We start from the raw sequence: 21,947 nt of genomic DNA, 5'->3' as shown, positions 1-21,947 counted from the left end.
GACTCAGGTATGTATAGATGCTATAATTATAAACTCTTAGAGTATCTATTCATTTAAAATTATAAATGCCAAAGGTTGCTATGTCATTCTTTGGGACTTGACTGATATTCCTGGGGGGGAGCCGCTCTGCTGTTTAGTGTCTAGCCCACCATTGTCTCAGCGTCTGTCCTACAGAGCTCAGCGCCCAGAGCCCAGCCAGCGTGCTAGTAAGTGCCTAAATTTCCTGAGGGCTTCTTTCTGTAGGCATGTGAGGTGTCTTCCCCAACAGAAAGGCAGCGTGACCCCGTAACAGGGCAGTATGGGCATGGAAGGTTGTCTTAGAGCCTCTTTGCTTGTGGCATCTCGGGCATACTTGTGGAATTCGGTGCTTTGCACTCTAAGTAATGTGGCAGACCTAGTCCTAAATTAAACGGGCTGTCTTCAAAAGTAAAACAAGCCAGGAGAGGTGGAGTGATGGGAAGAAGAGATCAGATCTGGTTGGCAAGTGCAGGCTGCCCATTGTGGTGTTTTTTTTCCAGGCCCTGTGAATTCAGGTTGCTTGTTCTTTTACCTCCAGGTGGAGAGACGAGCTCAGAAACTTCTAACCCTGCTAAATTGCTCATTTCGCATGCCAGGAAGGATGGGGTTTGCACTTAAAGCCGTGTCTTTGAATTTTGAGATCTTGTTCCCAATCCTATTGCTGACAGAGGTGGGAGAGCCGTGTCAAACGGAGGAAATGCTCCCCTTGCAAGGAAGGGTGAAGTAGGATTTGTTCAACTTTGCAAAGCTCTTTGCGCTGTTGGCTAGAGAGCAGAGGTTCGGTTTCTGCCACCAGTGGTCCGGCAAGCCAAAAGGTATCGCCTGCGTGCCCAGGGAAGGCTGGAGTCACAGGCTAATTCCCAAGTGAGCCATTCAGTACCACAGCGTCCCAAAATCCCCAGCAGGTGATGTGCCTTCAGCTAGCAGCAGCTTCTGCAGGGAGCTGAGTTCATCCTTCACGTCCCCAGCGGCAGGCCTGCAGAGCTGGATCGCTGCTAGAGCCAGCATGGCCAAGCACGTGGCTCCCCCTGCTCCATCTGACCTTCACCTTGCTTTTCCAGTAAACGGGGGGACTGCTGGACCTGCTCCAGGGGAACCCTCAGAGACGTGTGGGTACGTCACAGCGAGGTGCTGTGCAGCACCGGGGATATCTGACTCGGCTAAATTTACCCACAGGCTCACTTGCGGGGTATTTTTGGGTGACCTTGGAAATACCCTTTGTGCCTGGTGGTAAGCTCGTTGCTAACAACCAATGCCTTATCTTCACGATCTGGTTAGAAAAGTCAGATTATTCCCACTTGGATTTTTAAAACCACTCAAGAGTCCGTGCTGAGTTTTTTGGATGTTCTCTTTGTTATAAAATAGGGAGTGTCACTTTGGTCTTAAAAAAATTACCTTCCTAAGCCTTTCTAACCCTTGCAGACAGCAGACTTGGTAGTACTGTTTCCAAATCCCCTTTGACAAGACAAATCCCTCCCAGCAAATGTTTCAGCCTCGCCTGCCGTGTGACTGAGACCTACTTCAGAAAGAGGGAGAAGGGCACAACTGACAACAAAACGCAGCAGCTGATCCTGGCTGCAACCCCCCCGGGTGCCTGAACTGCCTGTTGGCAGCAGGAGATCAGATGCTACTGGCGTCAGCTGCCTCTCCTCTTAAGAAATGTTTTGGACATTTTTCTTTCTGTTTAGATGCAGCCCGAAGGGTGTGCTGCTCCGTTAACCCCTCACCTGCTGCCTCCCCTCCTGACCGAGCGCCGTGTTCCTGGAAGGTAGAGGTGTGCTCTGCGCTGCTGCGGTGACACCCAGCAAGGAGCTCCTGGGCCCCTTGCTGTTGTGGGAAGGCCCTTGCATAGGATCAGCATGTGTGAGGGCAACACCCTGACGTGTTTCTCTTTTGTGAATCAAACCCTAGTTGCCAGCAAGAGCATCCCCACCCCAAGGGATGCTCTCCACAGACCAGGACATTTGGTCGTAAGAGAGAGCCCTTTATTCGCATTACAGCATCCCGTCCCGCAGCTTTGTGCTTTCCAAAGGTGACATTTGGATCACGTCAGCCTCACACTGGTGGCTTTTGCACCATGAAGCCCGTTAGGACACGCATGTCAGGGCAGAAGTGCAGCAGCCGGGGCATGCACAGCCCCCAGACACAGTTCCCTGCCCGCTGGGCATCGCAGCGCTCAGCTCCATGCTCCTGGAGCTCCTCTGCCTGCCAGGCTGCTACGGGGAACCCTGATTGCCACCACCTGGGTGCCACCAAAGGCACTCAAATTGCCATCACCTGGCTGCCACTGAGGGCAATCAAATTGCCATCACCTGGGTGCCACCAAGGGCACTCAGAGCTTCTCCATGATCCTTCCCGAGGCAGGCAGAGTGTGTCGGAGCTTACGGATAGCTGAAGGTAAGACTGGAGGAGTGAGGGGGGCTTGGAAGTGGGGTGGCACCACACTGGTGGCTCCCTGCAACCCCAGACTGGGGCTCTGGTGCTGTGTTCCTGCATCCTCTCTATAACCATCACTGTCGGGCACTGTGCAGACTGTGGGGTCCCTGCCCTGAGTGGCTTCTAGTCTGTCCTAGTATGTTACTCCTGGACAGGCACCATAGCCACTGCTCCATGTTTAGACCGCCCTTGTTTATGCGTACGGTTGGATTTCAGAGGTGAGGGTTGCTGTGGAAAAGCTAAATATGGATCTTTTGGTGGACACTGAGAAGGTGTAGCTCTTTCCCTTTGCTCTGAATCTCAATGTCTGAGCTGCTCTGTGACCACAGGAGGTCCCTTGGCTCGCCTCAGAGGTTTCCCCCATCCCCCAGTGACCCAGCTCGGAACAATGGAGGCCACACGGCACAAAGACCGCTGCAATAAAGCTGCCAGGAGCTGATGTTGCTTTCCCCTCTGAGTTTTTCCAGGCTTATTTTTAGGCAATTTACAATTAATTCTCTTGCAGGGAAAAAAAAAAAAATTGCTGTTGTGGTTTCTAAGAAACTGTTGATATAAAAATCAGTCCTTTTAAAGACTGGTATTCTGGGACAAATACCCCAGGGAAAGACAAAAATCTGGGTATGTCGTGCCAAGGCTCTAGGCAACGTGTTCAAAATAAAGCAAAAATGCCTGGGTAGGCCTTACGCTGTATGGGTTTTTGTTATTTAAGTCAGCCCCCAGTTCTGAGGTGGGGTAACAACACATCACTGAGCTGCTTATGAGCCCCGATTTAGGTTTGTGCTGTGCTTGTGTGTTTATCTTGATCTGATTTTGTTATCTGAGCAGGTTAGCAGGGAGCTAGCAGGGCTTCTCCGGGCTCCATGAGTGGTTTCTGAAGGGGCAGACTCTTCAGGGGCTCTTTGAAGCAGGTTGCGTGTGTGGGCCTTTCCTCATGGTGACTTCAGAAAGCCTTTCCCTAAATTCCTCTTGTCATCCTGACTGCTTCTGCTGAAAATAAGTGAATGGCACTCAAAGAGTTTACCTTCCAAGTCCACCCTGGTGTATAAAGTATTAATTAATTGTCATGCATCAGCGTTTGGGCCCAGTTGTGCTGGGGAACTGACAAACATCTGATCTTTTTAGGCCGGCAGCACTGAACCAGAGCTCTGGCCTCTCTTCAAACATGCGATTACTTTAAATAAACATTAATAAAGCAAGGTGAAGTGCTTGGGACCACAAGAGTGTCTGTGGAGCTCGAGGTTAAGGGCCAGGTTGAAACCAGCAGGGCTAAAAGTTAAAGCTGTGTGGTTCCGGGAGGAGGTCATGGCCTTGCTTATTTAGCTGCAGCTTGGCACTCGAGTGAGTATGTGGCAACCTGAGGAACTGGGGGAGAAACAGCCTTCAGGCCTCGTGATACCATGCTTGGGTTTTGCTTGCTCTTGTTACAGGCTTGCTGTGGAAACAGTACGTGGTTTTGGCTGTTCTGTGCACAGGCAGTGCTGTACGTGTATGGGGTTGGCTTTGCTGGAGCCTGAACCCCTTAGAGATGGCCCTAGCTCTTCCTTTGGGGTAACGTGGTCACACAGGTCCGGGGAAGAGCAGGGCCTCAGGGCCGTCTGGTTCGGGCCTCAGGCTGTGGGTGAGTCCTGGGAGACCAGGACTCAGAGCTGCTGTTCTGGGGATTTTTTTATTATTATTTATTTATTTTTTTTTTTATTTTTTCCTTGACCTTGCAGCATCTTGAGAAGTCAGTCGTTCCCTTGGGAGGGGAAATGTGGCAGCTTGTCATGCCTGTTTCCTCCAGGAGCTCTGCAAACTTGCAGCCGCTCCAGCCGCCTTTCCAGGGCAGAGCTTGCTTGGCTCCTCCGAAGGGTTAAAGCACTTCAGAACCTTCCTTGGCTTTCTGTGCTAAATTACCTTCAACTTTCTCCAAGTAGGATGGCCTAGACAGATGTGTCGACATGGCAACGGCTCCAAGGAAACGCTTGTCAGGAGCGGGGAGCAGCTGGCCTCCGTCACGGCGAGGTGCCGCAGGCGGGAGGCTGCAGGCCTGCCCCGGCCATGCCCCCCGAGCTCGCTGTCAGCGCCCCGATCCCTGTGAATAATTCATCCGTCTCCCGAGCAGCCTCTAATGCGGCTGCCGTGACGTGAGCAGCGCTAACGGGACCCGACCGCTAATTTGCTGCATTAATATTAACGTCCTCCTGCTTCTGCTCGCAGCAGATGTGACAGGGAGGGAGGTTAAAGGCAGGCTGGCTGCTCGGCGGCTCCGATTGCTGCTCGCCTCTCCACTGAGATGGGCTGAGGCGCTCGGAGCTTGGAGCCTGCAGGGCTGGGAGCCTGGGCTGGGAGCTGCCAGGCAGGACCCGAGCCTTGGGCTCCTTTTCAGCCTGGTTTGAAGGCAGCAGACCTTGCTTGCTGGAGAAACAGTGTGGCCTAGTGGCTGGGGCACCGGGCTGGGCTTAGGGGGATGCTGCGAGCACGCCGCTCAGCTCTGGCACTGCTGCTGCGAGTGGAGGGGGGATTCTGCTCTCATAGGTGCTTAAACAAGTAATTAATTGCCTGTGGTTATCTGCTGTTAGTGTGACCCTTGTTGGAGTGCTGTGGTGCCAGCCCTGGGCAGCACCACTGCCCGGCACCCTGCGGCTGCTGCCAGCCCCTTGGGCAGCAGGCTTGGTGTGCCTGTACAACCCTAGAAGGGAGCTCAGCACCCCTGGGCATGTATGTGGCAGCTCCCCGAAGCAGCAGCGAAGTGGCCTCACCAAGTGATTAAAATGTAAGCTGTTAATTGCAAACAGAACAGCCTGTCCCGGAGCGTCCCTCTCTTCTGCGGGGTTTTGTCGCTTGGTGCGTGTCACAGCATGTGAACAGTAACTGTGCTTGCAAAGGAAGAGACAACAAGGTCTGAGATGCTCAAATTACCTTTTTTTTTTTTTTTTTTTTTTTTTTTCTGGGGGGGGTGTTGGTGGTCTTGAAGAATATTTACTGGATCTGCTGTGGTATTTTCCATGCAAGCAGACACCTGGGCTTCCCAGAGCGCTCTGCAGCCCAGCGCGCTCAGCAGGCTCTGTTGAAAGGGTAATGCATACCCAGGTGATTTCAGTACATGGTATTATTTACCCTATTGACGTCAGCAGCTGCATGCTCTCGGCTTCTCTCCACTATAGCAGCCTGCAGGAGACAAGCTGCAGAGAGCTTATGAACTCCCTGAATGCGCCTAACCTTTCCAGAACTCAGCATATAATTCTCGGCTAAGTAAATGTCCATTTGTGAGTATTTTGGGATCAAACCTCCTATTAGCTTTCCAAAGCGTAGCTCATTTTGCTCCTATTCTGCAAACCAACACCGCATGGCTTCTTATCAAAACACTGTAGCCTTTATTTGCTGATAAGTCAGTTCAGCAGGCACTGTTATATAAAACTGTATTATGGCATTTTCCGTGCAGAAAATTACCCCATTAATGTACCTTTTTGAGCACAGAGATCTCTTCTCAAAACTACCATATTTAAAGTTTCCTAACCCTGAGTGGCAGCTGTATGGGAAATGGAGCCCTCCCTTTAGGGATAATGTATTGAATCCTTGCTGGAAAGACCTGAAAAAATGGGCAGATAAAGCTTCGGAAATAAACTGGGAAGATAATCTCTGGTGTGTGAGTCTCGTTTTCCCTGAATAACCTTAATTGATACCAATGCTTGTGTGGGAACAAAAATCAACATGTCTCATGGTGTGGTTCTGTTTGGTTTTTAGCTGCAGGTTGGGCTCAGACAGCGTTTTGGGCATCCCGGTACTGCCGTGTGGCACTGCTGTTGTGCGTTTCAGACTCAGCTTTGATTTAAAAGGTTTGGTTCTAGCAGTTTGGCTTAGAAAAACCTGCTCTCGTGTGAGCTGCTCTCGTGTGAACTGCAGCAGGGCTGTCTGCCTGGGTTCGCAGATGGTTTTGGAGCACGGTGCTGAGCCACGTGCTGAGCTGCCCTCCTCACCTCTAGCTCTGCGTGGCCACGAGGGAGACGAGAGAGGTTCCTGGTGCAGGCTCCTGTGCTCTGCTGCTGGTGGGAGAGCGAAGATCGCCCACGCAGGCTGAGCTGTTCAGAAACAGTTGGGTGTTGTGGCAGTAGCAAACCACAGAGTGAGATGTTAGAGGAGGGGAAGGTGATTTTGGTGTGAAACAAGTCCGACTTGGGTTGCTTACAGCCTTGTACATTGCTGTGATGTGCGTATCCATGAGCGTTTGGGTTTCCCTGCGGTGATGCTGCAGACAGGCATCCTGCGTGCGTCTCCTTGGCTGTTTGGAGACGAGTGGCAACATGCAGGTTTGGATACGCCTTCCCGACCCCTTTAGGAGCTGACAAGGCTCAGCCTCTGAATTTCCCCCCACCTCCATTCCCCTCTGCTTCCTTTGTGAGCCACCAGGATTAGCTGACTGTCCTGTGTAATATTTGTTGGTTTCCTACCGTAATACACAGTTCTGCAGGTTTATGTCGGCTTACGGACAGTAAATTATGGCACCGAATGGTATCCTCTGTTGCTAAAACAGTTGCTTTGATTTCTCATTAGGTGTCTTTAATTTAAATTAGACGTCATGGTGGGCTAGACATGCCTCGTTCCTGGTTTCAGTTTTTGTGCAGTCCTGGGATTTCTCATTCAGCTTAACCTTAAAGTTCCCAGTCTGTCTGGATGCCCGTGCTCCATTATAATTACTGTGTCACGCTAATTTTCAGTGACTGAGGATCAGAATAGCCTGCCCCAACCAGGCTAATATTGCTGTTAGTCCCCACGGGGTATATTCCTGCAGACTTGGAAATCTCAGTCAGTGGCACAGCGTTATTCTTTGCATCCCGAGGTGTAAGAACACACCTTTGCAATCACTTCCTCTAACCCTCAAAGCAGCGGAGGCAAAAACGTTCCTTTTTTTGCAGTTAACAGTAGGAGGCACATCCGTCCCCACTGAGAGAGTTTCTTTTGCTTGGTAAAGCTTTCAAATTGGATAATTATTTTTTTTTTCCTCTCGCCTTGTCCCTCCCTGCTCTTTTAATCTCTCTACTGATCATCCCGCTCCAGTTTCTTTCTTCTGCTTGACTTTAGCTGTGGCATGTGTTTATAAGGAGTGCTATCTGTATGAAACGCCAGGGGATCATCTGGTTTATACTTCCAAACGTGCCTTCCCATTTAGCCTGTAAATTGTGTCTTCTAGGGAGTCAATTTCGAGCACGTAAGTCTCCTTCTTCCCACATACAAGTGCTGGAAGGCTCTGAGCAGGGAATCAGCAGGCAGCGTGCGGTGCCACGGGCTAGTTTTGTGCCCTTCGGCCCGTCCCAGGCTGTAAGTGTGCACGAGGGGAGATGACTTGTCGCACATCACGTCATGCACGGCTCAGTTCTGGATCCAGTCTCTTGACACCTGCTCCTGTACCGTCCCACACCATTATTTAGTGTGTCTCTGTTTCCAGGTAGCAGGTAAAATGTTACAACATCAATTTATTAATTTCTCCCCTTCCTTTCTGCCTTGGTGCCGTTGTGCTGAACTCACTGCCGTCACTATTTGCTCTGTGCACCCCAGCTTGGCCGCTGCAGGAGTGGCTAAATCTGCCTTACATCTCTGCTTCGTATTCCTCTGAGGTTCTCTGTACCTAATTCACAGCAGATTCCCCGTGAGATTCACCCAACTAGACATTTCCTCGTATTTAAAACGAGCTTTCTGCTACCCGACGTCCACTTCAACCACGCGACGTAATGTTCCCATCAGAAAACAACCTGAACCAGTGAAAATCACAGCGCTTCTGTTGTCCTGACGTGCCGTTGTCCACGCTGGGCTGACCTGCTTGGCAGCGTTCCTTGTACTTTGTCCCTGGCAGGGCCACCACCGCAGAACCCACTTAGCATTTTCCATTGACGCACTTCGGATGTCAAACAGGGCGTGTGGGGGGGAACAATTTCTGCTATAATCTTATATTCGTTCTTAAGTCTGTTTCATGTGTAAGGCGTTCTTACCGATGGCTGCACAGCCGTTCTCTGCTCCCTTATTAGAAAATACACACAGATGGTAACTTAGTCCTGTCTGCTGCGTGCTAGGTAGCGTGCTCCGTTCTTACTTGAAACACCAGCCGTTGATCTCTAAGGATAAGACTTTTTTTTTTTTTTCCTTAAATCTCCTAAAACAGCCCTAACATAAAGCCTAGCAAACGTGTTTCCTCTTTGTGTTGTCCGGCAATTCAGTCTGTAGACAGTTAGTGTGGAAAATGCCAGTGTGACGATGGGAGATCTCACAGGGGAGGAAAATGGGGTTTCAATTAAAAACAAACTTGCTCTGACTTGCACGCTCGTGCCTGTGTGCTCGCAGCACCAGCTGCGTGTATCTGTGTGACGTGGTCGGGATTCCTTGCAGTGGCAGGGGTGGAAGACGGGGTGATGGCTGTGGTGTCCTGCTCACATCTCCGGGGCTGTTCTTAGGGCAGGGGTGTTGTGCTGGATTCGGATGTGCCTTCTGACCACCTCAGGAGCTGGCAGGGATCACATCTTGATCTCCTGTGGTTCTAGGTACTGCTTTTGTGCACCTGATGCTCTCTTGTGGGAGAACGCCTGCCTCGGGGGGAGATGCAGGAAGGAAATCAGCGTGTTTGTGCATGCAGCCAGCCCTGTGCTGGGGTCCCAGCGAGGCAGGGACTCCTCTCAGTGCTCTTACCCCAGGCTCCAAGTCCCACGTTCCCCTGACGGGAGCGAAGGGCAAAGCGGTGTTGTGTGCACGGCGTGCAGGTGGTGCTGGATGCAAGCTGGGCAGAAGCAGGGCTGTGACATGCCTGGGTGGCAAGGACTGGGCAACGCTGCTTACTGTGCTGAGCTCTGCAGCCTGCAGAGGCAGATTTAACCTTGAGCTGACCACCCTGTGGGGAACTGGCCAGCTCTGTCCTGCAGCTGGACAGGGGCCCGTTCTTCCCAGCACTCAGGTTGGTACGGCTCCAGGTCACTGCACGTGGCCCCATTCCTGTTTGGTGCTGCTCCCCAGCCCAGTGGCAGACCTGCCTGCACCTCGAGGAACCAAGATTTGGCTGCTGCCTTGCGAGCCCAAAGCTTCCAGCTGTGGCTGTATCGCTCCTGGAGCTTTGCTGGCTACGTGTCTGCGCTCTGGGCTGCAGAAGCCCTTCCTGCTCTCTATGCGCAGAGGATCTGTTGTTTTGCAGCATGGGTGGGTTTTGTCTGTGTCTTTCTTTAGAGTATTTACTGTCTGGGGCCATTGATCTGGGGCTGTCAGCCACTGCTGCGTCTCCTGGACATCTCCCTGTCTCTCTCCCTCGTGCAGCCGTCCTTCCATGGGCTCTCTCCACTCGTTCACCAGCTTAACCTCCCTCACTGCTGCTTTGCTCTATACCAAAGGACTCGGGGATGCTTTCCAAGGCTTATCTTAAATATGTTCAGGACACTGGCGAAGGTAAGCAGAGGCTGAAGCCTGCACCCCCACAAGTCTTACGCACGACCTTCAGACAAAGAGGTCTGAAGATACACCTCGCTGTTCAGCTTGCCAAAGCCCAAACAGCACGAGTGACGTGTGTGCATTCTGCTCGCACCCCGTGCGTAAGCTGTGCCGTGCTCGGCTGCTGCCCCGTGCGTGTTGTGTTCCCCTGGCAGCCCGGCTGCTGCTGGTCCATCTGCCAGGGACTGAACTGAGCGGTGTCAGCCAGAGCGCTGAAAAGGAGAGCGCTGCTGGCCGGCAGCCCGGCAGAGAAACGCTGTGCTCTGCAACTCTGCACGGGGTTTAAAGGCTGTGACCTAGTCTGTAAGTCAGAACTGATCCCGGCAAGCGGGGGGTGGGGGGGCTTCCTCCTGGCTCTGCTGGGATAAGGAGGGCTTAGCTTTTACATTTCGGGGGAGAGAGGCTTCCAGACAGCTCGTAAGGTTGGCCGAGGCAACCCCTCAAGGTGTCACCTTCTCTGGTTTTGCCTTGACTGCTAGCAGCAAATGAGCGTGTACGGAAAGCGCCTCCTGTTTCGTCTGTCCTGCCGGGGTGCTGCTGGAGGAGGAGTGACTAACAGCCCCGGTCCCTGCCGCTTGAGTCATCCTCCTATCTCCGGCTGACGTCTCTGGATAAGCAGGGCACACAGATACCGTGCTTCACCCTTCTGCCTTGGATCATCACCCCAGCCTCTGTCAGGAGATGTAGGAGACAGCAGGGGAGCGGAGTAGATGGGAAAGCAGCCGCAGCAGATGCACTGAGCATATCAACCGTGGGCAGGGTTACGGCACAGCGTTCTGGTAGCCTGAGTTGTAGTCCCAGGACTTCTTGGCACTTGTGATTCACGGCAGCATAGGGGCTGCTCAGTCGGTCAGTGCCGCTACAAACAAAAACCCCCAGTCCGGTGCCAAGTGTTTTGTGTCCCCATGCGTCACACCAAGAACTGCTGCCTTCAGCTGCAGCTGTTCACGGCCAGTTGCAGTTGAGGTCACTGCACAAAGGCAACAGGGACGGCAGGGTTTGCGGGAAGCTAGGTCAATTTGCTGGGCTGTACGCTAACTTCTGTTCAAACAACCTCTGAGCATTGTGCATTTCTTATTGAAGAAAGCCTGGGGGTCATACGGATGATGTTAGAGTTGTAAAGGAGAGAATTACTGAGATTTTTTCACATACCCACACTTGTTTGACCTTTCCTGGCTCACAACTCTTGTTGCAATCCTACAGAAGAAGCTGTGATGTAATGTTTTCCCTGCTTCAGGTATTTTCTTGTTTCTGATGCTCCCTCTACGAAGAGCATGGCATTTGCTTGCCCCCAGAGCCTCTTTGGGAGCTGCCCATTCTTTCTGTACATGTGAACTTTCTACCTAAATGATCCGAGAACTGATGTGGTTCAGTGTTTTACCTCAGCAGGACAGTGGTGAAGTGCTTCAAGCAAAAGAATAAGATGAATTTTTCACTGCTGCTGCTTATAGCTCTGGAGTGAAAAATCTTTTCTAAGAGGAAAGTCCCAGATTGTCCTAGGCTAAGTCAAAGTAAGCCTCTTACACCTTAGATCAAGGTGAAAGGCTTCAAGGAAAGTAGTGAACGGCATGCAACTCCTAAAGAGCTGTCCTGTGTTCTCGAACTCCTAAAGAGCTGTCCTGTGTTCTCGGAGTGGAGGCGTACTCCTAAAGCACGGGACAGATTTCACGGCAGTAAGGACATGCAAACGATGAGAAGACTTTCTCCATTTGCCTTGAGAAGTTTGTGGTGGCAACTGCCCTGTGGGCGTTACAGTGATGGGAAGCCAACTTCAGTCAGAGAAGCCAGCCGTGGCAGCATTTTCTCTCTGTGATCTGCAGCTTGGGGTGCCAGAGAGGAACGCACGGCTGCTAAAGAGCACAGAGCTGCAGAGGCTGTGTTAGCTCACCACGTATTTAAAAATGAAATGTACATATTCTTTATTTTGTATTAATACACTGTAATTGCTTTACAGAGTCCAGCATATCAGTTGCATGTAAATACTACGGATGAACTTGCCAAACTGGAGCTCACAATACTAGTGCATTTATCCCAAAGCAGAGACTAAACCCTCTAACTCCTTAAAAAAATACATTAAAGAACGTACCACACACACACATATATTGCACTTTTCTCCATATGAAATTGTTTACCCCAAATACATCACACCAAAGTCTCTTCAAAGGAGCCTGTAACAGGAGATAATAAAGCTACCCATCCTCTAACAGTAGTGTACGCGGTCCTCTAATGTTAGACGTAAGGGACTGGAACAAAAGAGCCGCTTCCAAGTAGCGTGAATACGAAGAGGTGCCCAGTGGATCCTCTGCTCTAGCAGAGGGCAGTAGAAGCCTTTTATTCTAACTGGCTTAAAGGAAATTACGCGTGATGTCCAATGGGCTGTTGGTTGAGGGGAACAGTCTAAACTACATTCAGAAACTGTCGCTTCCCCCTTACCAGCGCTGCCAAGCTCAGAGGAGCTGAGACGAGTTGGCACGTTGTGACAAATGAAGCAGTTAATTCAGAATTATTTCTCTCTGCGTCCTGAAATGTACACGATGGCGGGGCTGGATGGGGAGGGAGGTGGTCAGGGCAGTAACCCAGCTCCTGGGGCAGAGCTGGGCCCGTCGCTGCAGCTGTGTCCCGGTCGTGTTTTGGCTGTGTAGTTCCTCAAGCACTCGTCTGAGCTTAGCATCACAGACAGGGTAAGTTTGGTTGTTCTGTGAGACTGCCAAGGAGTGAAAGGACAGGATTTGGGGTTGCCTCCTTTTCTCATGTGCAGTAGTGAAATGCGGGTCTGTGATGCTGTGCTGTGCTTCAGCTGGTCCCCGGCCCTTTGCTAGTCCCCTGGGGGGCCGTGGGCTGTCTGTTCCACAGCTTCTGACACTGTCAGAAAAGGGGGTTATTGTGGGAATTCCCTTCAAAAGGAAATTTGTCTATCTCAGCTATTTAAACTAGAGCTTTCCAGGCCTCTTTATCGTGCATCTAATAAGCCATCAGTGTGTGGATGGGATCCCTGCTCTTAAAACTTCCCTTTGCTGATGCCTTGAGAATCACTCTGCTAGCCAAGGTGGAGCTGAGCACTCCGGGACTGAATCCAGCCGCACAACTGGACCAGAGCCTGCGATACTCCTCCTGTCCTCCGTTTAACTGGGGTCTTATTGCTGTAAATGCTGGCTGATTTTTCACCTTTCTGGTGAAGGAAAAGAGAGCAGCTTTGAGAACTCCTTCAGCTAGGTAAGATCTCTGATTTGACACACGCACAGAAGACCCAAGGGATCAGAAGTACTTTGTTTTCTGCTACCTGCTCCAGCCAGGGCTTTGCTATGGCATCTAGAACACTGTTTGTCTGTCCCTTTTAAGTGACTACATGCCCTGAACACCCAAACTTTGTGTTTGGTGACTGACACCTTCTTTATTTGTAGTGTCCAGGACCTTAACGCCCCAAACTTAATCCCGGAGAAGTTTTCCGGCTAATAGTGGTGTTTTCCATATCAGCTACCAGCACGGTTTCTCCACCATTCTTTGTGCTTTAATGAGTCTGCAATTGTGCTTTAAGTTTGCTCAGAAAAGGGGCTGAACTGTCTAGCTGGGAGCCTCATCTTACAGGCTGACAGACAATATCCCACAAGATTTCAAGACCTGAGACAAAACCGTCCTTACAGAGATGTGAACGTTCTGCAGCTTCCTCAACAATCCTCCTCTGGCTGACGTTTCATGACGGAAAGTTCTGGGGACACAAGTGCTTGTTGAGTTTTGTATTTGTTGAAATGGTCGATACATCAACAGGTCGTGATGCTAGATATTGCTGTAATACTTCCCATGTTATATATACACAAACAATCAAAACACTAACGAAGTTAAACATCATGTTCCACACGGTGGAACGTGTGCTCTGAAGGGACTTTGGCTGTAGCAAGGATATAAATGGGGTATTGTCTACTTTCTTCAGAAAAAAGCATATAGTCTGATAAAGAACCGAAAAAGGCACAGCACTATCACTTCACAGGGGTTTTGTTAAGCTCATTGTTTTTATCCTTAAGTTCTAAAACCCTAAATAATTGTCCAAATATACAAAGCTCAATAAACCACCAGCAACACATACTGCAAACTCAAAACACAGTTTGTTTGCTTGTTTTCAAATGCTGCAGAAGGACAGATGGATCCTCTCCAGTGATCAGAACTTCTCCCAGACCAAGCCCTCCGCGAAGGCCTGTCTGCAGAAAGGGTTGATTGCAAACACCACCCCGGTGGATTTTGTTGATGTCACTGGCTACAGCTCTCGATTTTCTCATGGTACTTCTCTCTCCCCCCCCTCTCTGTTAGCTAATCCCTTATCTTTGTTTCCTGAGCCCCACCCCGAGGTCTCTACAAATCACCGTGGTGCCCTGTGTCAGTTCCAGGTATCTTTTGACAAAGTCAGTACGTCACTTAGCGAAGATCCAGAAGCTTCCCTTAGTGAACAATTAAAATTTCCTCGTCAGGCTTGGGAAATAACTGCTCACTGGCTAGCAGGAGGAAGCGCAGGCTCCTGCCGTGCCTGCTGGTCTCCAACTTAGCGTGGAGGAGTCGCAGCTCAGGAGCTTAACCAGCAATTGGATGCCGACGTGCAGCTTCCCTTGAAATCCACCTCACGCTACTGTTTCAAGGGTATGACAGTTGCCATCAGCTCAGACCCAAATCTAGTCTGAATTTCAAAGAAAACTATTGCTTTTATTGCCAAAAAGTCGAATGCAATGTGCATTCGTTCTCCTTTCTCCTAGTGAATGCTAGATGAATGCTGCCAGACTATCCTTTTTAGTTTTTGCCTTTTGGAAGGGACCGTTTCCTTCCTTTAAAACTCACTTTTCCTCTCTCCTTCTATGCAAACTGGTTCTTTATGGGACCAAACTGCACTGCCTGTTCTCTAGCCCCAACCACTAGCAAGAGGAGCTAGTGGCCAAACCCTTCTAGCCATCTCCTGCTTTTTTTTTTTTTTTCCAGTCAGGGGGACTTCTAATTCCCCTGTTGCTTCAAGGGTTGAAAACTTTTGGGTTGGAACAAAAACAAAAATTCACATGCTTCTCCCTTTGCCCCGTCTTCCACTCTGATGTTAGACACCCCGGGGTATTAATTCACCAGGACGTAGCCGCTGTGCTGGGGGTCTACAGTCTCCATCATTTCGCAGTCAAAAAGTCCGGGCAATTCCGAGAGGGTTAACGGGTCGTAGTTTGTCTGGGGCTCGTGAGACGCGGAGCTGCTCGGGCTGTCGGGCAGCGCTGCGCTGCTCTGCTGTGCTGGCTCCAGGGAATACTGGCACTGCTCGGGGAAGTCTGGCTCGGAAGAGGTGACAACGGGCAGCTCACAAGTCTGGTAGGAATATTGTAAGGGCTGGGGCGGCTGCTGCACCTGGATGGGTGCCGACAACCGCGACGAGCTGGTGATCTGGGAGGGCGGCAGCGGCTCCAGCTGCACCTTCTGGTAGTGGCTGAGGAAGGAGTCGTATTGCATTCCTTCCGAGGAAGGCTCCAGCACGGGGCTCAGGGGCTGCTGCAAGCTGAACGGGGCCGGTTGCTGCTGCTGGGGTGGCGGCGGCGGCTGCTGCTCCTCCTGGCATGACAGGGGCATTTGGCTTGCCCTGGGGTAGGAGCTCTCGGCTATCTGCATCTGGTTGAAATAGGCCTGCAGCTGGGACTGCTTCTGCAGAAAGAGCCGCTTCTGATGTAACCTGAATCAAGGACAAAAACAGCAATTATTTTTGCCCTTTGAAGTGTTAAGGCCCTAGCACGAGTGCTGCATGCTAGTCGCTCAAAAGGTTCCAGCAGGAAAATTCCTGGGCAGCCTCGTGTATTTATTAACATTTACTCTGGGGAGCTGAAGAGTTGAGTGTCTGTAGCTACAAAGGAAAGAGAGCAGAGCCTCTCTGCCCCATACTCCTTTTCTCTTCCCCGTGAAGCCTTATGAAGCTCCCTGGTTTTGACCCTTTACACACAGAGAATTTCCAACACAGTGCCAGGTGACACAGCTACCTTTGTCAAATTCCTGCGACAGGACAAAGGGGAGGTCTCCCAGCAGCCAATTCCCAAAGCATGCAGAAATAGGAAAGTGAGTACTGCTGCGTGCTGACACCATTCACAAAAGGAATCCATTCTTTCTCAGCTTAGGCAGACCTCCACTTCTTGAAGGAATATACCAAGCTGCTCTGAATGCTGTCAGTGTTGTCAGTTAAGGTCTTGATTAGAATTAATCAGTTGTCAGGAGTGGCCATAAATCAAAAAGTAATTCAAGTCCTCAGTCTTTTAACTTTATAAAGCATGCAACTAGGTTGCTATTTTCCTTTCTCTTTCTGTGATTCTTCTGCAAAACTCAGGGATAGTAACTGTGGTTAGTATCTATCTTGCTTGCTTGTTTAATGATTACTAAAGGATGCATCCATAAGGAGCCAACAGCCCTTTAATGTAGCAATTAAAATCTAGCCTGCTAGATTCAGACGCGTATGAAGGCACACTTGCAACCTACTCACTCCCTTAAGTTATTTTACTTTACTGTAACTTTCAAAGAAGCATCCCTTCTGGTCTTTTAGTGACAAGAAAAACCTGATTCACTTTTTGTGTTCTTTACAGTAAAATTAATGGCTCATGGGAACAAGACAGGAAATTCCTAAATGAGTGCAGGTGGAAAACCACGAGCCACGTTCTGACTTAGCAGAAATACTGCAACATGGAGTGAGTAGGGGATGAGGCAGAAAATGAATACAACAGTGTAAGTACTAGAGTAGCTTTCTCTGTGCTTCCCTTTGGCCATTAACAGTAAATGAAGCATGCAGGCAGCTGCAGTCTACCTGCACCATAGCAGCATTAGCTGACAAAGAGCACAGCACTTTGTAAACTCGGGGCAGGATTGTTGTCCCTCTTTAAGGAAAGGACTACACATTTTCAAGTGAAGCTTTCCTTCTCAAAGACTTCCTAAACAAAGACCGTCCCAGCTCTTCCATTACTCTTGAGAGTAAGAATAAACAATTGATCTGCATGGCTTGAAAGCTTCTTACCTGTGCTCCTGTAGCTGCTGTTCCAGACTCCGGGGCAATTCTTTGCAGTACAGCTGGCAGGTGTTCTGAGCTTTTGATAGCAGAGCGGGTTTCTGCAAGAAGAGTGGCGCTGTTGTAAATTGTATTTGTCTTAATGCATCAATCCAGAAAGCAAGCGAATGACAGTTGCCTCCCCGTATGATGGTGTAAGTGACCACCTCTACTTTCAGAAGCTGTCACTAGAGCTGTCTAAAACCACAGTCACTACTGCTCACTGACGTCTGCTCTTTGGCTGGAGAGTATCTTTGCATGAGGGACTTGCACAATACAATCTAGGGAAAGATTTCTTCCCAAGTGAAAGAGAAGCTGTGCTGGAAAAGAGTTTGGTTTTAATAAACTCAAGCTATGTGAAAAATGGATTAAAAAAAAAAAAAAAAAAGAGGGGGGAGCAGAGAAGAGGGAAGAGAAACAGCAAGCCCCAGGGGGGCAGAAGTGGGGCAGATGCTCCTGATCCTGATGCCTGCCCCTCACGGGGCACAGCACAGATAACGTGTATTCACTAGCAGTTACCTCAAATTGCTTTAATAGCACCGTACAGTAACAGAGTGGGAAAACAGCAGCGATACAGTGTGCTTTTGGTATAATTAGGGTCAGCATCTGACAAAAGACAAACAACAGCTGAATTTGAAATTATGCTGTCTGCTAATTTAGCCTTTGACTGATTTTTTTCTCGAGGAGAATAACAAGAGCTGAAGGGCTGGGTTGCTGTGTAGCAGCAGCGTCTGGCTTAATGCAGCGGAGGGGAGGCATGGTACCTGGAGCCTGTGCTGTAAGAACTGGGTTTCTAAGCTCTGCCGTCTGGATAATAATGGGGGATGTGCACCACTAGGGAAAGCAGATGCAGCCTCCTGCTGCTGAGATGTTTCCTCCTGCAGAGAGAAGAGGAAGAATTTTCATCCCCAGAAAAAGCTTTTCTGCCTCAAGCCTTTCTTTAAGGATTTTCCCCTGCCAGAGGTTCCACAGCTGCTGTGTGAAGTGGGTCTGTGGCGTCACTCACCGCTTTCCCTCCATGGTGCGGAGCCTAAATTAGGAAGCTTTGAACTATCTGTGCTGCAAAACACTATGGGTTTACATCTGTAAGCAAAACATTATGTATACATAATGTATTTTGTGACTTGCTTCCCCCTGAAACACTACCAGTACCGAGCTAGCATTCTGTCCAACCTCTGCGTGTGCTTTTGTGCCTCTGTGGCTTTGCATTCAGTTTTGAAGCTGTGAAAAGCTTTCCAGTGGTGGAAAGGCTGAGCACAGAGCAGCGTCTCCAGCAAAGAGGAGTGCTGAAATGCGAGGGGTCAACTGCTGTCGAGAGGATACCATGAGCACTGCAGGATGTTTACATCAAGTGGGAGATTCTCGTGAAAACATCACAACTTTGTGGCTCTCAGAGTGAAGTTTTCCAGCAAACAGGCCGACAGAAACGGATCTGGAGCTGTAAGAATAGCAGCCTCAATCTGGAACATTAGGTGCTTACAGTGCCTGCGTGCTGCTTACTCATTTTATTCACGGGGTCTAACAAAGTCATTATTCCTGCTTCCTGCAACCTGCTCCATTCCAAACAAGTAATTAGGGAAATGGAAGAAGCTATTTAGCATTCCACTATACAAATCAAGCTGTTATCTCTCAGCTTTTGCACTTCTTAGTTACAGCAGGCCCATTCCAACACAGAAAGGTGTTAGTTGGGCTGTGTTAAATCTAAAACAACATTCAATTAAAAGCAGTAACAGACCGTGGGACGCAAGGTCCACGAGATAGCCTTGTTAGCTGTCTATGAGGGTACAAAGGCTAACCTGCAAATGCCTATTCTCCATTCTGCAGGAGCCAGAAAGGAGAGGAGGGAACTTGATCTGTAAAATAGCTCTTCTCAGATCGCCTGAGCACCTTATCCTCTCTTTGTCTGTCCCAGAGCATTAGCACCCGAAAGACAGAGCTGATTTCTTTTTGGTTTCGGTACCTGCGGAGGACTGTTGACGATGTCCTGCAGCTGGGTGGTGGTTGATGTCAGGGAAGGTTCTTCTTCCGATCCCATCTGTTCGTAGAGCAGCTGGACTTTGTTCAGTTCCAGGATTCCTTTGGTTCGTGCCAGATTCTGGAGGTGCTGTCTGAATGCTACAATTCCTGTACAAGAGTTGAGCAAAACCCCTTGTCAGAAAATCAGTTAATTTGTACCTGGTAGCACAGCAGCGTGAGATCAGCTGTGGAACAGCCCTGGTGCCTTGGTGCATGCAGCACGCTTGTTACCTTGGGTGAGGGACGTGTCGGAAGCCCTGCGCCCCTCTCGGAAGCTGACGGGAGAGCGGTTGTGGGTCTCTCGCTTTTGGGAGGTGAGGGCCTGCATGGCCGGGTTGGCAGGTCTCAGGCCGATGAACGGCGGCGTCATCCTGGGCGCCGGCTGGGTGGTGAGCACCATTTCCTTCAAGGAGGGGGTGTCCTCCAGGAAGCTGACGTCTCTCTGAATGGAGCCCATGTCGTACTCCGAATCAATGCTGCCCAGAGATGAGTTCTCATCCAAGGAGTAGACCTTCCCTGTGACAAAAAGCACAAAAGCAGGAGTAGGAGAGTGCAGCAGTGCTTTAGCAAGGCAGAAGTGCCACAGACTTGAGCTACTCCTGCCAATAGTGGCTCCAGTGACTGTCTTGGATGAAATGAAACAAAAAAATAAGTTTCATAAAATAATTGTAACTTAACACTTGCAGTACTGGATTTTATTTATTTTTTACGGCAGGTTTTTACGTTATTGCAGCATTAGGACACCATGCAGGTGATGTTCACCGTTCAGTGTTGTAGGTGATCCTGACAAGATTATAGCTTGAGCTGAAAGGCCGGGTCACCTTGCTGGTTTTGGGATACCCAAGAATCCAGAGGTTTTTGTTTTCCCCCGTCCTCTCCCAACATGTCTTTATGGGATGAAGGATTTGGCTTGTTCTTTCTCACGTAACTGAATGTCCCCAGCTTGAAAGACTTCACCAGTTGCTGTTGGTACACAGCCATGGCCAGCTGTTTAATTGAGGCTTTGATTTTACACTACCTGTACAGCACATTTGGGGTTGTTTTTCTTTTTCCTTTGGCCTTACTAACAAATGCACAGTGAAAAACCCAAGAGACACTGTCTTGTGCTTGTCACTTTTAAAAGCCAGTGTTTTTCCTCCTGGGCTTATTAGATTGAGTACTGAGAGCAGGAAATGGGCTTTGAGAAGTCTGTACCTGTGCCTGGCACCATCACCAGCTGGTTGGTAACTTCTGCCAGAGTGTGACGTCTCTTCCCACAGCGAGCTGCTTGGAGGGCTGCAAATGCCTGTGCAGGGTCATCCTCTGACTCGCCTTCTGTCTCTATCCCTTCGTCGATAGACGTTTCCATCATGCTGGTGGGCAGCGACTGGCAGCCCTTCCTCATCACCACGGGAGGTACGGGATCTAGCAGGCAGCCATTTACCTAAATGCCACGAGGAGCAGATGGACAGCTTTCAATTACTTGCACGTAGCAACACCCCCAGGTGTAGGAAATCTCTGCCTACCAGGTAGGCTGAAGGCAGCCTGGTCATTTAAATGCGTGAACTTCCCCACAACCTGCTGAGTTAAGTAAGACTTGCTAAGAATTGCACAAGACAAGTGAATCCTCCAGGTGGTAGCACCACTGACTTTCTCTTGGTACTTAACTCCCTAACTCTAAACACTCATTTGCCCAGTACTGTGTTCTCCAGGGCTCTTCTTTCTTGTTTAAAACAATCAAAAACAAAACAGCAAACTAACTTGGCCAGCTCAGTCACAAATACAAACATTTACAGAATATACACGATTATTCCCCTTACTATACTTACCGTGCTCAGTTATCTTGCTCAAGTAAGGAGTATGGAAAGAAGTAGAGTATTTAATTCACTAGTGTTCTTGCAGAACTGCAGAGATGTGTTCAAGAATAATACAATAAACGCACCCTTTCCAGCAAAAGTCCTTTAGACTTAAACTCCTCTTCCAAAGAGAGGAGTGGAATCCCCTTCCTTGGATTCACTCAGCTCAATTCTGAGCACTGTCATCTAGTTTTGACGTTAGCCCTGCTTTTAGCGACAGGTTGGACTACAGGTTGTGTACTCCCGGAGTACACAAGGAGTACTCAGGGAGTTAGAGTGGAGGCCAACCATCAGTTTTGGAGGATCAGTAGCAGTTTTAAATTGAAAGAGGACAAATTTAGATTGAATATAAGACATTTTTTATGCTGGGGGTGATGAGGCAGTGCAACAGGCTGCCCAGAGAAACTGGGGATCTTTGGAGGTGTTCAAGGGCAGGCTGGACGGGAGGCACTGAGGTCAAGGAAGTGACATGAGTTTGGACTAGCAAACGTTCTGGCTTCAACTCCAGCTCTGTGCGAGGATGACCAATGTCATCCTTCCCTGTCAGCAAAGGAAGCGATCTTCCTTTAGTTGTTCACCTAGGGATATTACTACTGGCTGTGCATTTGCTAGGCAATAATTCAGAAAGCAACAATCTTGTTTTAGTTTGACTAAATTTTGACACAAGAGTAGAGTGATTTTATGCTTCTACGTACCTTTGGTGTCTCAACTCTTTCTTCTTCCATAAACGCTGTCTCTGGCTGGCAGTTGGAGGGAGGGAACGAAAAGGTTTCTGCTCCCGAAGCTGGGGGAAGTCCTGGAGACCGCAGCAACCTCGTGTTTTGTGAACGCAGGCTCACTGGTGGCACCACGGTTTGTGCCTAAAAGACAAAAAAAAAACTCCCAAAACTGAACAATTTTAGGTAGAAAGCATGCAAATCACAAATTAAACAATACCTGTCCCATCAGAAACCAGATGTTTTTCCCACAGAAAACCCGATCTCAGTACAATAAAGGCCCACCTTCTGGACCTTTTCTCTTCCTCCTTGCTCCTCATCCTCATCTCTATTCACCTGCCTTTAATACGTCTTATAATTAACATTTTTTTTGTCCTGTCTCTTGGTATCATTACAACTACTATCTAAGAAAATAGCTGGTTTTAATCTTTGTCAGCCGGATTGTTCCTG

At 49.4% G+C, this 21,947-nt stretch overlaps 1 protein-coding gene and 1 long non-coding RNA gene across 4 annotated transcripts in view; one reads left to right on the top strand and one right to left on the bottom strand.

Annotated features, from left to right (window-relative positions):
- LOC118177918 overlaps positions 1 to 21,947 on the top strand; it is a 50,057-nt gene that overhangs the window by 2,525 nt on the left and 25,585 nt on the right. Inside the window, exon 1 of one of the 2 annotated variants that reach the window (XR_004755969.1) lies at positions 7,778 to 7,886. The exons of the other annotated variant lie outside the window; for it this stretch is intronic. This is a non-coding gene — a long non-coding RNA (uncharacterized LOC118177918). Of the gene's footprint in view, positions 1 to 7,777; positions 7,887 to 21,947 lie in introns of those variants that run through there. 2 annotated transcript variants of the gene reach the window in all.
- The window catches only part of SIK2 (salt inducible kinase 2), a 46,513-nt gene continuing 36,357 nt past the window's right edge, over positions 11,792 to 21,947 (bottom strand). Inside the window, exons 9-15 of one of the 2 annotated variants that reach the window (XM_035345956.1) lie at positions 21,477 to 21,641; positions 20,141 to 20,369; positions 19,178 to 19,462; positions 18,891 to 19,054; positions 17,695 to 17,808; positions 16,901 to 16,992; positions 11,792 to 15,580 (exon numbers count right to left, since the gene is read on the bottom strand). In XM_035345956.1, coding sequence (XP_035201847.1) covers positions 14,983 to 15,580; positions 16,901 to 16,992; positions 17,695 to 17,808; positions 18,891 to 19,054; positions 19,178 to 19,462; positions 20,141 to 20,369; positions 21,477 to 21,641 — 1,647 coding nt within the window. In that variant the 3' untranslated portion in view covers positions 11,792 to 14,982. The remainder of the gene's footprint in view (positions 15,581 to 16,900; positions 16,993 to 17,694; positions 17,809 to 18,890; positions 19,055 to 19,177; positions 19,463 to 20,140; positions 20,370 to 21,476; positions 21,642 to 21,947) is intronic. The other variant, XM_035345957.1, reaches the window with a different exon arrangement.

The sequence above is a fragment of the Oxyura jamaicensis genome, chromosome 24 (assembly GCF_011077185.1).
Source record: "Oxyura jamaicensis isolate SHBP4307 breed ruddy duck chromosome 24, BPBGC_Ojam_1.0, whole genome shotgun sequence".
In the NCBI taxonomy this organism is placed as follows: Eukaryota; Metazoa; Chordata; class Aves; order Anseriformes; family Anatidae; genus Oxyura; species Oxyura jamaicensis.
The sequence above is the reverse complement of the archived record's forward strand: the minus strand, read 5'-3'. Positions and strand labels throughout refer to the sequence as shown.